The sequence below is a fragment of the Dreissena polymorpha genome, chromosome 15 (assembly GCF_020536995.1).
Source record: "Dreissena polymorpha isolate Duluth1 chromosome 15, UMN_Dpol_1.0, whole genome shotgun sequence".
NCBI lineage: Eukaryota > Metazoa > Mollusca > Bivalvia > Myida > Dreissenidae > Dreissena > Dreissena polymorpha.
In genome coordinates, this window is record NC_068369.1 from 62,910,939 (window position 1) to 62,925,715 (window position 14,777).

At 37.3% G+C, this 14,777-nt stretch overlaps 1 protein-coding gene across 1 annotated transcript; it reads right to left on the reverse strand.

Annotated features, from left to right (window-relative positions):
• Window positions 1-7,983: 7,983 nt before the first annotated feature.
• On the reverse strand, window positions 7,984-11,320 carry LOC127860442 (uncharacterized). The gene is made up of 3 exons (XM_052398525.1): window positions 10,652-11,320; window positions 9,848-9,948; window positions 7,984-9,339 (listed from the first exon to the last, which is right to left on the reverse strand). The coding sequence occupies exons 1-3, from the start codon at window positions 10,735-10,737 to the stop codon at window positions 9,164-9,166; spliced, it is 363 nt and encodes a 120-aa protein (XP_052254485.1). The 5' UTR covers window positions 10,738-11,320; the 3' UTR covers window positions 7,984-9,163.
• Between the last annotated feature and the right edge of the window lie 3,457 nt (window positions 11,321-14,777).

Sequence of the window (14,777 nt, forward strand, 5' to 3'; positions counted from 1 at the left end):
TGCACCAAAGATATGATGTCCATACCTTATGTGAAATTGGTTGGAAACGTTTCGCTCTCTATCTAAAGCCCTTGATTTAACTATTTTTACCTCACAACCCCAAGTTGTGCACAAGTGGAATTTTGGGCGCCGCTTCATTAAAATTATATCTCCTGTTCAAGCAGGGGGAATGTTCATGACACTTCACATTGATATTTTTATGATACAATTGAAACGTTTTTCAAATCAAAATGGGCAGCTGCATATTTTCGTCGTTGGGCCAATCAAACATTATTTAAAATGAAAAATTAAAACAACTCTGAAACCGGTCAGAAGTAAAAAAAATGGTGTTTAACATCGTCAAGTGGTCATCTTCAGCGTGTGTTGAAATCACGCCCCTGACTTTAACATAACCACAGGGGTCACATTGACATATTATTGACGGCATATCATAAATGGGGCGCATGATTTATGTAGACTTAAATAGCAAAATAAATAATTGCAAACACACATCACAGAGCTTTGATATTTGGTATGAAACATCATTAAGTTGCATGTACAGAGTGTGTTCAAAGCATTCCCCGCTCTAGGGGTCATTGTTTTATCTTACTCAACAATGCACAGAGTTGTTGTATTTGGCATGACGAGGTAAAAAGTTTATCTGTACTAAGTTTGTTTAAATCATTCCTTTATGTCATTATTGAACCAATTTAGAGGATTTTATGTTTTGAATATACTTCTGTAGCAACACACTTATAAACTCCTCTCAAGAAACAACGATTGCACAAAACTTTGAGTTTGGGTTTGTTATAGCAGATTAATGTTCTTTACACAGTGTATTTTAATCAGATGTCTTATAATGGTATGTGACATTAAAATAGGCGACCTTTGTTCAAATATTGCCCCTTTTGTAAAACCAGGCTAGGCCTGAATTGTCAAATTATTTATAAAGACTTGTTTATAACTCCCTGTCGAAAACCGCTAGGTCCAGATCTTTGATATATTTTTTTTATTATATCAGATCGTAATCATCTGAACCTTTGTTCAAATGATTCTTATAGGATCAAGATTTGCCCTACCTCGGTGTAGAGCTGTAACGATTCACCCATCATTCGATTCGATTCGATTTCTGTACCAAATGGTCCGATTCGATTATTTTCGATTCGATTAAAGGTAAACTGTTTGCTGCTTGTTTTGCAAACTATTTCATGTTTGGTTTGTGCAGGGCATGAATTAATATGTTTGGTATTTGTTATTATGCCCCCCTTCGAAGAAGAGGGGGTATATTGCTTTGCTCATGTCGGTATGTCGGTCTGTCGGTCTGTCGGTATGTCGGTCTGTCGGTCCGTCCACCAGGTGGTTGTCAGATGATAACTCAAGAACGCTTGGGCCTAGGATCATGAAACTTCATAGGTACATTGGTCATGACTCGCAGATGACCCCTATTGATTTTGAGGTCACTAGGTCAAATGTCAAGGTCACGGTGACTCGAAATAGTAAAATGGTTTTTGAATGATAACTCAAGAATGCATACGCGGCCATCAGGGCAAACTCTGAACAATATTACTGAAGCAACTGGTCTGTAATCCTAAATCTATAATTATCAGTCCAATGAAACATCATCCTTTGAGTAAAATAAAGTGGATCAGTAAAAATATTATCAGAATATGAGATTTTTTGTATATTAAATATTGTGTTAATGTTTAATTTTGTTGATTAATATAAATATAAGCAGGACAGGGGAGGTAATACACTATTATATCTTTCTTATATACAGGGGAAACAAATGCAATAAGTTTAAATTTCATGTTTTATAAATAGAGGAAATTTGTTCATGTCAGTGTGAGATCATTTGTTATTTTTTATGATCACATTTATTATTACTTTGACAAAACAACACTTACCTGAATACCACAATGGATTCCACCCAAACAATACCCCACGCCCCTACCAGAATCCTTTCCCCCCCTCCAACCTCACCCCCCCCATTTTTTTTTTGTTTTAAACATCCCACATGATCCCCCCCATCACTCCCCCTACTTCCCCTACCCCCCATCCCCCAATTTTTTTTTAAACATCTAATAAATTACCCCACCCCACATTATACCCCCCTCTCACTCCCCTACCCCCACCCCCTACCCCCCGATCCCCCAGCCCCCCCCCCCCCCTACCCCCTCCAATTTTTTTTAAACAACCTTTAAATTACAACACCCTTCATTATACCCCCTCTCACACCCCCACCCCCCCGTACCCCCCCCCCCACCCCCACCCCCCAATTTTTTTAAACATGTTATAAGTTACCACACCCCACATTATACCCCCCTATCATCCCCCACCCCCCTACCCCTCCCACCACCACCCCCTCCGCCCCCCCCCCCAATTTTTTTTTTAAACATCTTATAAATTACCACACCCCACATTATACCCCCCTCTCACTCCCCCACACCCCCTTCCCCCCCCACCCCCCAAACCCCCCCCCCAAAAAAAAAATTAATAATTTTTTAAACATCTAATAAATTTCCACACCCCACATTAGACTCACCCCCACCCCCCTATCCCCCACCCCCCCTACCCCCGACCCCCACCCCCCCAATTTTTTCTTTTTTTAAACATCTTATAAATTACCACACCCCACATTATACCCCTCTCTCACCCCCACCCTCCCCTACCCCCCCCCACCCTCCCACCCCCCCCAAAAAATTAATAAATTTCCACACCCCACATTAGACCCCCCTCTCACCCCCACCCCCGTACCCCCACCCCCCCTACCCCACCACCCCCCCCACCCCCCAATTGAACAGACATATAGGGACATATTTTTTTAAGACAAAGAGATCCCATCGTGCTTTGACAGCAATTTACATAGTTGCGTAAGTTGATTAGGCAATTATTTTTTTCTATTGTTCTCTTAATTACATTTATCTGCACTTCGTTATTATGCCCATTATATTGTTTTCAAAAATGATTCAGTAGATTGTTGCGGATTTCAACCATTGCAAACTGCATAACAAAGTTTGTATAAGGCTCATAATTGCGTAACCACATGCATAGTTCTTTTGCAATGGGTATAACAAAACGTTGCAAGTGGGTTTTATCTTTACCATAATTATACAGCACCAGAATTGAACAAGGAGAATTTAAGACATGTCGCTAAATCTGTTACTTCGCAATCAGTGAGTGATCTGCTTGCTACAAAGGGAAATGAATGGATACTTTGATATATTGATACATCACAACATTTGGTTTTAAACCTTAGACCTACGAAACCTAGTATATTGCAATCTAATTAACTAGATAACTATGCGAATGAAAGATTCAGCCACCCATGCTTTTATTACAATTATAAATCACGTATCCTTACATATAACACCCAATTATGTACTTTTAAGTGTTAACTTGGTGCGTTAAATGTTGTCTGAATGAATTGATGTTCTATAGAGTTGTTTCATGCTAAAGGATCGTGATAGTTAGAGATCGGGCCGAATAATGAATTGGAAGTAGTGTAAAAGCATGATTGAATGCTCAGCTTGGTTTTGTGGAAACTTCACTGATGAATATTTCGATTATACAGGTGATTACTAGAGCGGTTATATGCACTGAAAGACAGATTTTTTTGAAAGGATGGATGGTACAGTGGCTGCACAGATGGATGGAAGGGACGCTGAAGGAACGTTGAATGGATTGTACAGAGGTTGAATGGATAATAGTAGAGGGATAGAACTGACGAATGGTGAAGTGGTTTAGTGGATGAATGGTCATGTGGTTGAATGGATGGTTGAATGCCTGAATTAATGAATGGAAGGGTGATTGAATGGATGAATGGATGAATGGATGGTAGAGTGGTTAAATGAATGGATGGTAGAGTGGTTGAACAAATGTAGGGTAGAGTGGCAGAATGGTTTTGTGGTAGAATAGTTCAATCGAATGATGAAGAGTTGTTGAATAGATTGGTGATAGAGTGGGTTGAAATGGATGGATGGTATAGTGGTTGAATGGATAGATTGTATGGTGTTTAAATGGATGGTAGACCGGTTGCACAAATGAGTGTTAGAGTGGTAGAATGTTCGGGTGGTAGAATAGTTCAATGAAATGAGAGTTGCTGAATATATGGTGGTTGCGCAGCGGGTTGAATGAAGGGATGGAATGGTTGAGTGGTTAAAGGATGAATGGTGAAGTGGTTGAATAGATGAGTTTACATATCATTGAATGGTTGAGAAGTAAAATGGATTATTGTATGAATGGTAGAATGCATTAATTGATGGATGAAATAGTGGTTGAGTTGGTGGGTTGTATTGTGGTTGAATGGATAGGTGATAGAGTGGTTGAATTGTAATTTGATGAATGAAAGAGTGGTTGAATGAATGGATGGTAGATTGATGTAATTGATTAATAATAGAGCGGTTCAATAGTTGAATAGAAGAATGTTGGAGTGTTTGAATGGATGTATTGTTAAGACAAACATGCCATACGTCCCGGATTGTCCGGGTTTGTCCCCGAAATGAAGAACGTGTCCCGCAGTCCCGGAAATCTGTCAAATGTCCCGGAGTTTACAAAATCAATATATACATGTACCTTAATCTAGGCTTAATTTCACCTCGAATCTGTGATCTCACTAAATCGCAGCGTCAATGCCTACCCGAATAGGTGACTACGCTACGTGTCGAAATCGATCAATAAACAGGGGTCCTGTTATCATATCGATTGTATCACGTTCGCAGTTAAACCGAAAAGGCGGCATTGTTTAATGTGGTTGTTAATTGACTTTAACATACTACGTTATAATTTCCTTCTGCGTCGGACAAAGGAGTTGATCACACATCTGAAGAATCGTGCGGTTGTAAATAAGTCATGCGTGAATAACCCAGTATCAATATCAGTCTATAGCTTCAGTGGCTTTGTTATACCAAGCACACTAATCCGTCCGTAGTGTGTACTCCTCCACGATACAATCGTGGACAGTTACTTCGGAGACTTTTGATGAAAACATCTATGTTGTCCTCGTGGGTATCGTGCATTTCATGCATAATTCGGCTATATCAAAACATTTATTTTTACGCGAGATTAAATTAAAACAACAACACACAAACAGTGTGTATCTGGATGGTAAAGTGGTTTAAAAATGGTAGGTGGAGTGGTACATGTAAAATGAATGGATGGTAGAGTGGTTGAATTGATGGATGGTAGAGCGGTCAATTGAACGGATGGAAGAGTGGTTGAGTGAATTGATGTTGACTGGTTGAATGAATTGATGGTAAATTAATTGAATTGATGGATGGTAAAATGGTTTTATGGATAATTAGTAGAGTGGTTGAATGGATCGATAGTAATGTGGATGTTTGTATGGATAGTAGTGTGGCTGTATGTATGCATAGTTGTGTGGCTGTATGGATAGTTGTGTGGCTGTGTGTATGGATAGTTGTGCGGCTTTATGTATGGATTGTTGTGTGGATGTATGTATGGATAGTTGTGTGGCTGTATGTATGTATAGTTTTGTGGAATTGCGTATTGATATTTGTGTTGATGTAAGTATGGATAGTAGTATTGCTGTATATATGGATATCTAATTATTTATATTGCTTAATGTTTGGATAGTTTTGTGGCTGTATGTATGGATAGCTGTGCTGCTATATGTATAGATAGTAGTGTTGCTGTATGTATGGATAGAAATAAGGCTGTATTTATGGATAGTAGTGTTGCTGTATGTATGGATATTAGTTTGGCTCTTTGTATGGATAGTTGTCTGGTACGGATAGTAGTGGGGCTGTATGTATGGATATAAGTGTTGCTCTATGTATGGATATATGTGTGGCTGTATGTACGGACAGTTGTTTTGCTATATGATTGGATAATTTAGTGGCTGTATGTACTGATAGTTTTGTGGCTGTACGTCTGGATAGCAGTGCGGCTGTATATATGGATATTTGTATGGCTTTTTGTATGAATAGTTATGTGGTTGTATGTATGAATAATTGTGTGGCTGTTAGTATGGATAGCTGTGTGGCTGTAAGTTAAGATAGTTGTGTGGCTGTATGTAAAGATTTTTGTGCGGCTGAATGTATGGATTGTAGTGGGGCTGTATGTATTGATAGTTGTGTGGCTGTATGCATTAATAGAAGTGTGCTAGTATATATAGAACGACGTGTGTCTGTTTGTATGAATAGTAGTGTGGCTGTATGTGTGGATATTTATGTGGCTGTATGTTTGAATAGTTGTGTGGATATTTGTAAAGATAGTCGTGTGGCTGTATGTATGGATAGTTGTGTCGCTCTTAATATGACAGATTATATGGCTGTGTGTGTGTATAATTGTTTTGCTGTATGCATATATAGTTGAATGGCTGTATGTATGCATGGAAGTGTGGTTGTTGGTATGCAACTAGTGTGGTTGTATGTATGGATAGTAGTGAGACTGTATGTATGAATAGTTGTGTTGCTGTTTGTATGAATCATAGTGTTGCTGTATATATCCATATTTATGTGGGTGAATAAATGAATAGTTGTGTAGCTGTTAGTATTGATTATTTAGCGCCTGTATGTTTTGATATTTGTGAGGCTGTATGTATGAATGGTAGTTTAGCTGTTTGTATGGATAGTTTTGTGGCTGTATGTATGGATAGTTTTGTAGCTTTATGTATGGATATTTCTGTGGCTGTATGCATGGTTAGTAGTGTGGCTGTATGCATGTATATTTGTGTGGCTGTATGTATGGAAAGTTGTGTGGCTGTTTATATGGTAAGTTTTGTAGCTGCATGTATGGCTATTTGTGTGGCTGTTTGTATGGATAGAAGTAAGGCTGTACGTATGGACAGTTGTGTGGCTGTATGTATGTATAATATTGTGGCTGTATGTATGGCTTGTTATTTGTCTGTATGTATGGATAAGTGTGTAGCTTTATGTATGGATAGTTGTGTTGCTGTATGTATGGATAGTAGGAAGGCTGTATGTATGGACAGTTGTGTGGCTGTATGTATGTATAGTTGTATTACTTTATCTATGAATAGAAGTATTTCTGTATGCACGGATAGTTTTCAGGCTGGCTGTATGGAAAGTAGTTGGACTGAATATATGTATAGTGATGGGCTGTATGTATGGATAGTTGTGTGGCTGTATTTATAGATAGTTGAGGTGATGTATGCATGGATAGTTTTGTGTCTGTGTGTATGGATAGTTGTGTGGCTTTTGTATGGATACAAGTTGGGCTGTATTTATGCATAATAGTGTAGCTGTATGCATGGATAGTTGAATGGCTGTTTGTATTAATAGTTTTGTGGCTGTATTTATTGATAATAGTGTGGCTGTATGTTTGGGTAGTTGTGTGGCTGTATGTGTGGGTAGTTGAATGGCTGTATGTATTAATAGTTTTGTGACTGTATGTATGAATAGTTGGGGTGCTGTATGCATGGATAGTTGTGTGGCTGTATGTATGGATTATTGTTTGGCTGTTTGTATGGATAATAGTTTGGCTGTATTTATGGATAATAGTGTGGCTGTATGTGTGGATAGTTGTGTGGCTGTATGTATGGATAGTTGAATGGCTGTATGTATTACTAGTTGTGTTGTTGTATGTATGGATATTTGCGTGACTGTATGTATTGATAGTATTTGGTGATGTATGCATGGATAGTTTTGTGTCTGTATGTATAGATAGTTGTGTGGATTTTGGTTGGATAATAGGTTGGCTGTATGTATGGATAATAGTGTGGCTGTATGTATGGATAGTTGTGTGGCTGTATGTATGTATAGTTGTGTGGCTATATGTATGGATAGTAGTGCGGCTGTATGTATGGATAGTTATTTGGATGTATTTATGTATAGTAGTGTGGCTGTATGTATGGGTTGTAGTTTGGATGTTGTATGGATATTTGTGTGGGTGTTTGTATGAATGGGTGTTCGGCTTAAAGGTTATATTACACTAATTCCGATTCCCATAGGGTCCCATTATAAAACTGACAACTTTCACAGCATTTTTCTTGCCTTTTCGACGTATCAATTTTTCCGAACCTGGTATCATTTTAAAGATGGATCTGTCCTCTTCCAATAATTGCAATCAAAAACATACCGTCTCGCAACTTCTAAGAAAGTAAATCGCTGTCGAATGAACCCACCGTAGAAAAACGTGTTTCGGAATCCTAATTTCGACAAAAGCCCCACACAATAGAAAACACACCCTCAAAAGTCCATCTTTTAAGTTAGCTTCCAATCCAAGGCATCAAAGTACTCCAGACACATACAGGATATTACAAATAACCACAAAAGACATGTCTCACATTGTTAAATGGCTTATATTCAAGAAGAGAAAAGGAACTCTTTAGAAATAGGCACTACTTTCGAATGGACCACGGAGGGATACACAATGATTTAGTGTAATGTAACCTTTAAGGGAACTCAACTTTGTCCTATCCTTTTCAAACTTTCTCCACATGAGATTTAAACTATTTCCACAATGAATATGCAATTTCAGTGCATTCGGAGGGGGGAAAAGGCCTTAAAATGGCCATTTAAAGCGGTGACTAAATTGGCCGCAGTCAAGTCGAAATGCATGATTTTTAGTCTAAGTGACGACAGCTGATTTTGTGTCTCTAATTATTGTTACGCGTAACTTTTATGGCAAAAACTGGTATCATTGCATGCGAAATTCACCAATATATCAGCAAAAGGCCCAAATAAATGTATTGATTGTGAATCAGTGTACTTTTCTTGATGAAAAAGGAGACTTTTTTTTAATTTTAAGCACTTTTTTCACACAAAAAACTCACTGACAGCATATAAAATAATGTTTTTCAAGAAAATTATTATTAAAAGCTTCACTTACAATCTAAACATACACATTGCAATTAAAATAATTAATGCTATCATGATGAGAGGAATAATTTGCAGCTTTCAAGCCGATACAAGCCTGCTACCCAAAATTAACACTTGAAATGGCGCAAATCGCTCCTTCAACAGCTAACGACACAATGTGACATTTGTTGCTCATCCAGATAGTCTCTCTCATTAAAATAAGTCCTGTTGGCTTCATTTTATTAAGTGTTCTCTTTAAAATCCAGCGTTGAAAGCTTAAGTTTTGCAAAAATGCCACAGTCCCCATGCAAAAAAGCATGTTTGCTAAGGAATTCCTGCCCGAGGGGCCACACTAATGTCGGAAAAGTCATTTGGGTGTGATTCCTCTGTAGTTCAGTGTACATTCATTTCACTACCTGGGGATGACTATCAGGATCAATTTTCCCAGCTTGGTGAAGTGTTGACCTTTCAGGATGTCGATGGATCGTCCACAAGCGCTGCACCACTGAGGCCTCGGTACCGGACAGGGAGTCGGATTGAGGTGTACACAAACCCGGAGTCAGGCAAGGATCATCCAGACCTTTAATAAAATAAAATGTTAAGGCCCCTGAAACTGGCAATTATGTTCAACACTGAGATAAGGAAACACATAAAGGAGACATCATGCCATGGCTTTATCATTATTGACACGGCAAACTCGAGCAGCTGGGGACTCGGCTCTAAACAAAACAGGTATGCTCTATCAATCCGAGCAAGATGGCATATCAGAGTTAAAAAGAGCAAACAAACATACAAAAGAGATGTAAAGGAAATTAGAAATTAAATGCCAGAAGTAATTTCAAGTATTTTTTTTTTTTGTCTGCAAGGGTTGCTGTGGAAAATAGTGCTTAACGCATAGTTTGGCCTGTCGGGGTTCTGCTGGCAAGAACACATCGAAGTCATATCTGCCCGAGAACTGTAAGCTTGAGATAACCATATCTGATGAAGTACTGCTTGAAGAATGCATTCTAATTGTACTTGAACCAGATAGCATTGACAGCACAAGGCTTCAGACCCCCCAAAAGTGTGAGGCTTTCAATAGTGCTTACCTGATACCAGACCGCAATGCCCAAGACAGTGACTTTCTCCCGGAACTGCACAGGCCGCATCCGCAGCACAATCCTTAAGCTCAATCATGGTCTGGCTGACTCTGAAATAGTGAAATCTGAATTTACAGATGCTCCTTTTTCTAAAGGTTATGAGTTTATTGCCTATCTTAAAAGCAATCACAATGACATACTAAAGAAGACATGTGCATTTCTGAAAAGACATACAGCTGCCCGATACTTGACTAGGAAAAGGCGCTATGGTCTTCACTCTGAAATTCATTACTCTAAGGGCTTAACAGAACCAAAGCCAGATCTAACAGCTAAATGGCCCCACCTACAGCTAAATATGCTTTATAGGTTGAAAATAAAGTTATTTGTCTGAAGAACTAGCGCTATTTACTCATCAGCTATGTTGCTCCACCGGCCGCAATTCTGTAAACATAGTGTATATATGGAAATACCTAGTCTACCGCATGCGACGCACCACTACGTCCACTGTAAATACACAGCTAAGTTAGTACTTTAACGAACAAACTGAAATTCATGTTTGAATTAAACAATCAGTATGATGACTCTCATTGAAATCATGTCCAGTGCACCAGTCAGAGCAAGACAGCTAGCGGATTGTTGACCGTCTGCGGCTCAAGGGACAAATGGTCAGGCCTACAAACAAAGAGAAAAATGGCATAAATGGGTTGCATTCATGTGATTTGGCATATTTTTCATCTTGCTCTCCACCTGAAACTTCAATCTTTGGACATAATAATATTTACATTCAAGATTTGTTGGAAATGTAACCCTTACTTGTCCATACCAGGTCCCCCTCCCATCCGGAACAGTCCAAAACCACCTAAAACATCCATTTGAACCAAAATATTGACATCTCTCATCTATTTTAGCACCCAAATCATCAAAACATTCATTAAAATTCATGTTCTACTTGTCTCGCTTGCAGACGAATCCATGTGACCTTGACATTGCAGTAAATGTGCTTTTTTAAGGTTATATTACACTAATTCCGATTCCCATAGGGTCCCATTATAAAACTGACAACTTTCACAGCATTTTTCTTGCCTTTTCGACGTATCAATTTTTCCGAACCTGGTATCATTTTAAAGATGGATCTGTCCTCTTCCAATAATTGCAATCAAAAACATACCGTCTCGCAACTTCTAAGAAAGTAAATCGCTGTCGAATGAACCCACCGTAGAAAAACGTGTTTCGGAATCCTAATTTCGACAAAAGCCCCACACAATAGAAAACACACCCTCAAAAGTCCATCTTTTAAGTTAGCTTCCAATCCAAGGCATCAAAGTACTCCAGACACATACAGGATATTACAAATAACCACAAAAGACATGTCTCACATTGTTAAATGGCTTATATTCAAGAAGAGAAAAGGAACTCTTTAGAAATAGGCACTACTTTCGAATGGACCACGGAGGGATACACAATGATTTAGTGTAATGTAACCTAAAGGTTTGGAAATTAATTTGTCTGATTGTAGGAATAGTTTTGTCGCTGCATGTATGAATAGTTTTGTGGCTGTATGTATGGATATTTATGTAGGGATAGCAATGCGGCTTTATTGATTGGTGGTTTTGTAGCTTTATAGGTGGATAGACGGATAATGAGACTTCATCACTTAAAGCACACAATTATTAGTTTCCCGTATTACTTACTTACTTGTTACTGATCTCACGAATATTTGTGTGTTCGTTTATTTATTTTTTTCGTGAAAAAACCAATATGACCGTGAGTACATGGTGTCAGAATAGTCATTGATTAAATATTCAATAAGTCACCAATACATATAAGAGCATACACGGACCAAACTCCCATTAGTCACTGATCAATATTCGACCAGTATTCTTCCAATAACGCGTGAATCGGCGACCTAACATCGAGTAAAATTTTCAGTTGATTTGCATTTTAGCACACCTGTTTGGCTTCCGATGAAGTGTTGCTGCATGTTTTCATTAACATCGTTATATATCAGATGAACTAATTTTAAAGGTGTCATTTCTAACTAAACTTTTTAGTTTATTTATTGAATTGTTATTTGAAGGTTCTGATAATCTTTTGCATTTATATAATAAGCAGTTAGTATTAATTCAATTAAGTGCATTTGAATATGTTAGGCTTAAAAGTATGCATAGCATTGTTTTGTTAAATTGGTACTCAACCCTGTGGGCAATTTGATGACAAGATAATTACTTCAAATGTAAATGAGACAATGAGGGCGTGAGTATTTAAGTAGAACACGCTGACGACTAGTCATTGTGACTTAATTACATATTGTATTGAACTAATATTGTTTTGCACACGAGGCTTGTCAGTATACCTTATCCACATTGGATATTGAATTTGTGCACTACCACAACGCATGATTCTAAATAACTGGCATTTAACAATCGAAAAAACGTTATTTCAATATAAGAAGGTTGCTTCATTTTACCAACATGACATGTTTAAAAGAACTTGCGACACAGTTATATTGAATACATAATTACAATCACAATATGATCATATTCGGTTCGATGCCTCTTTACTAGTCGATGACTCGCAAACAGAATAACTAATGAGGCGAATTTGTGGATTTGGTTTAAGTGAGCTTTATTACAATCATTCAGAATTTAAGTCAATTATAAGTGTGAACATATATTTATGATATTGTACTTGTCTTCTTAGTAAAAACAAATCTTGAAGCTTATCTGTAAAAATCTAAACAATCTATATGCGCTATTGATTTAAATTTTCGAATTGAATTCTGATCAATTTAATCCAATATGAGTTTTTCACTTGTGCTTTTATTAAAGATTCATCGTCTTATAGTTTTTCTTGAATATTTTGAATTAGGTGAACAATGTATCTAAATAAAGGCTTTGAAAATTAAGGTATATACCACCACTTTTACTGGCAAGCAGAGTAATACATAAATTATAACTGGTAGTTAAAAATCAATTTTAAAATTCAATGCATGAAACTAGTGATGTGTCTGGTGATTATGAAACGTACTATAAATTCATTAATTTGTTTATTAACTAATCAGGGTTATGTTTATTTATCATTTACTTATTTATTTTATATAAAATATTGCATTTATTTATGCGCAAAATAACAGCCTAAACATTCTTCGAGGGCAAATTTCAACAGAATGTTTACAGCTAACGTTACACAAGTCATTAATAACGTGAATGCTCGCGCTAATTCGCGAATTTAATTTTGTTATTAATGTTGAAATTAATTAATGTAAATCACTCAAATATTTTTTTAGGCGTATTATAAAAATCTTATTAACAGCCCTGTGAACAAAACTGTGATACATGTTTCCACGTTCAGAGCTGGATAACACTAGCGACTCGCCCTACATTACATGTCAGATGTGTACTCTTACTTATATATACACGTATTGTACGTAATGCTATTAAATAACGGACTAATATTGTACAATACATGATTAAATTGAAAATAATATCATAGCATAGCATTACCTCTAAAATGCACATTATTACTGTTTTTGTCTTAATTATCACACAGGCGTACAAGTGATAAACAAAATATCGATCCTGAATTGTATATTGGTTCACCACGACATTCTATGCATTAATCGTTTATAATAGTGTACTTATATTTGTGTTCACGTTGAAGAAGATACATTAATAACATAATTTGCTTAAATTAAAGATGAGAACAAAGGCGAAAAAGTCTTATAATTTTACATTTAATGGACATCATGTTAGTGTATTTTTACAAATAAAGCAACAACAATAATGTTATTTCCTGTTGTTTATTATGACTAAGTATAACATGTCTGCAATCAATCAAAACTCTCAATCCATCCATGATTTCTATCAAATATATTTCACAGCATAGTGGAAATCACAAGGGTCAGTGATTTAATATTTGGGTTGTGGCAGCATCAACAAGTATTCTACTATTTTTTTCAAATCATGGCCCTGTGGTTATAATTAACCTTGCATCAGGGGTTGCGTGATTTATATACACCTGTTCAGTAAGTAATTAAAAATATATTTCTTTCAAATCGCAAGACTAGAGGTTTGAAAGCATGGGGTGTAACATAGCATGGTAATTAATTATTACTAATCCTCTACACATAGTTCTCCTCGGGTCGACATTTGCATGCCTTGAGGTTAATTGTTATCCCCCGCCAGAGGCGGAGGGATATTGTTTTGGCGTTGTCCGTCCGTCCGGCTGTCCGTCCGTCCGTCCATTTGTCCGTCCTGCACTTTTGTGTCCGGAGCCATATCTTGGAAGTGCTTCGGCGGATTTCATTGAAACTTCGTATGAGTATATATATGCATAAGAGGATGATGCACGCCAAATGGCATTGTACACCATCTGTTAAAAACAGAGTTATGACCCTTTGTATTATGAAAAAATGCTTTTTACTATAGGCACTTTTGTGTCCGGAGCCATATCTTGGAAGTGCTTTGGCAGATTTCTTTGAAACTTGGTATGAGTATATATATGCATAAGAGGATGATGCACGCCAAATGGCACTGTATACCATCTGTTAAAAACAGAGTTATGGCCCTTTGTATCTTTAAAAAATGCTTTTTACTATAGGCACTTTTGTGTCCGGAGCCATATCTTGGGAGTGCTTTGGCGGATTTCATTGAAACTTGGTATGAGTATATATATGCATAAGAGGATGATGCACGCAAAATGGCATTGTATACCACCTGTTAAAAACAGAGTTATGGCCCTTTGTATCTTGAAAAAAATGCTTTTTACCATAGGCATTTTTGTGTCCGGAGCCATATCTTGGAAGTGCTTTGGCGGATTTCATTGAAACTTGGTATAAGTATATATATGGGCAAGAGGATGATGCACGCCAAATGACATTGTACACCATCTGTTAATTACAGAGTTATGGCCCTTTGTATCTTGAAAAAATGCTTTTTTC

Coding starts and splice junctions, on each gene's coding strand:
- LOC127860442 (XM_052398525.1), bottom strand. CDS start 10,737: ATGAGAGATGTCAATATTTTGGTTCAAATGGATGTTTTAGGTGGTTTT. Junction 9,949..10,651: donor GGGGGACCTGGTATGGACAA/GTAAGGGTTACA, acceptor TCACTATTTCAG/AGTCAGCCAGACCATGATTG. Junction 9,340..9,847: donor GCATTGCGGTCTGGTATCAG/GTAAGCACTATT, acceptor ATTTTATTAAAG/GTCTGGATGATCCTTGCCTG.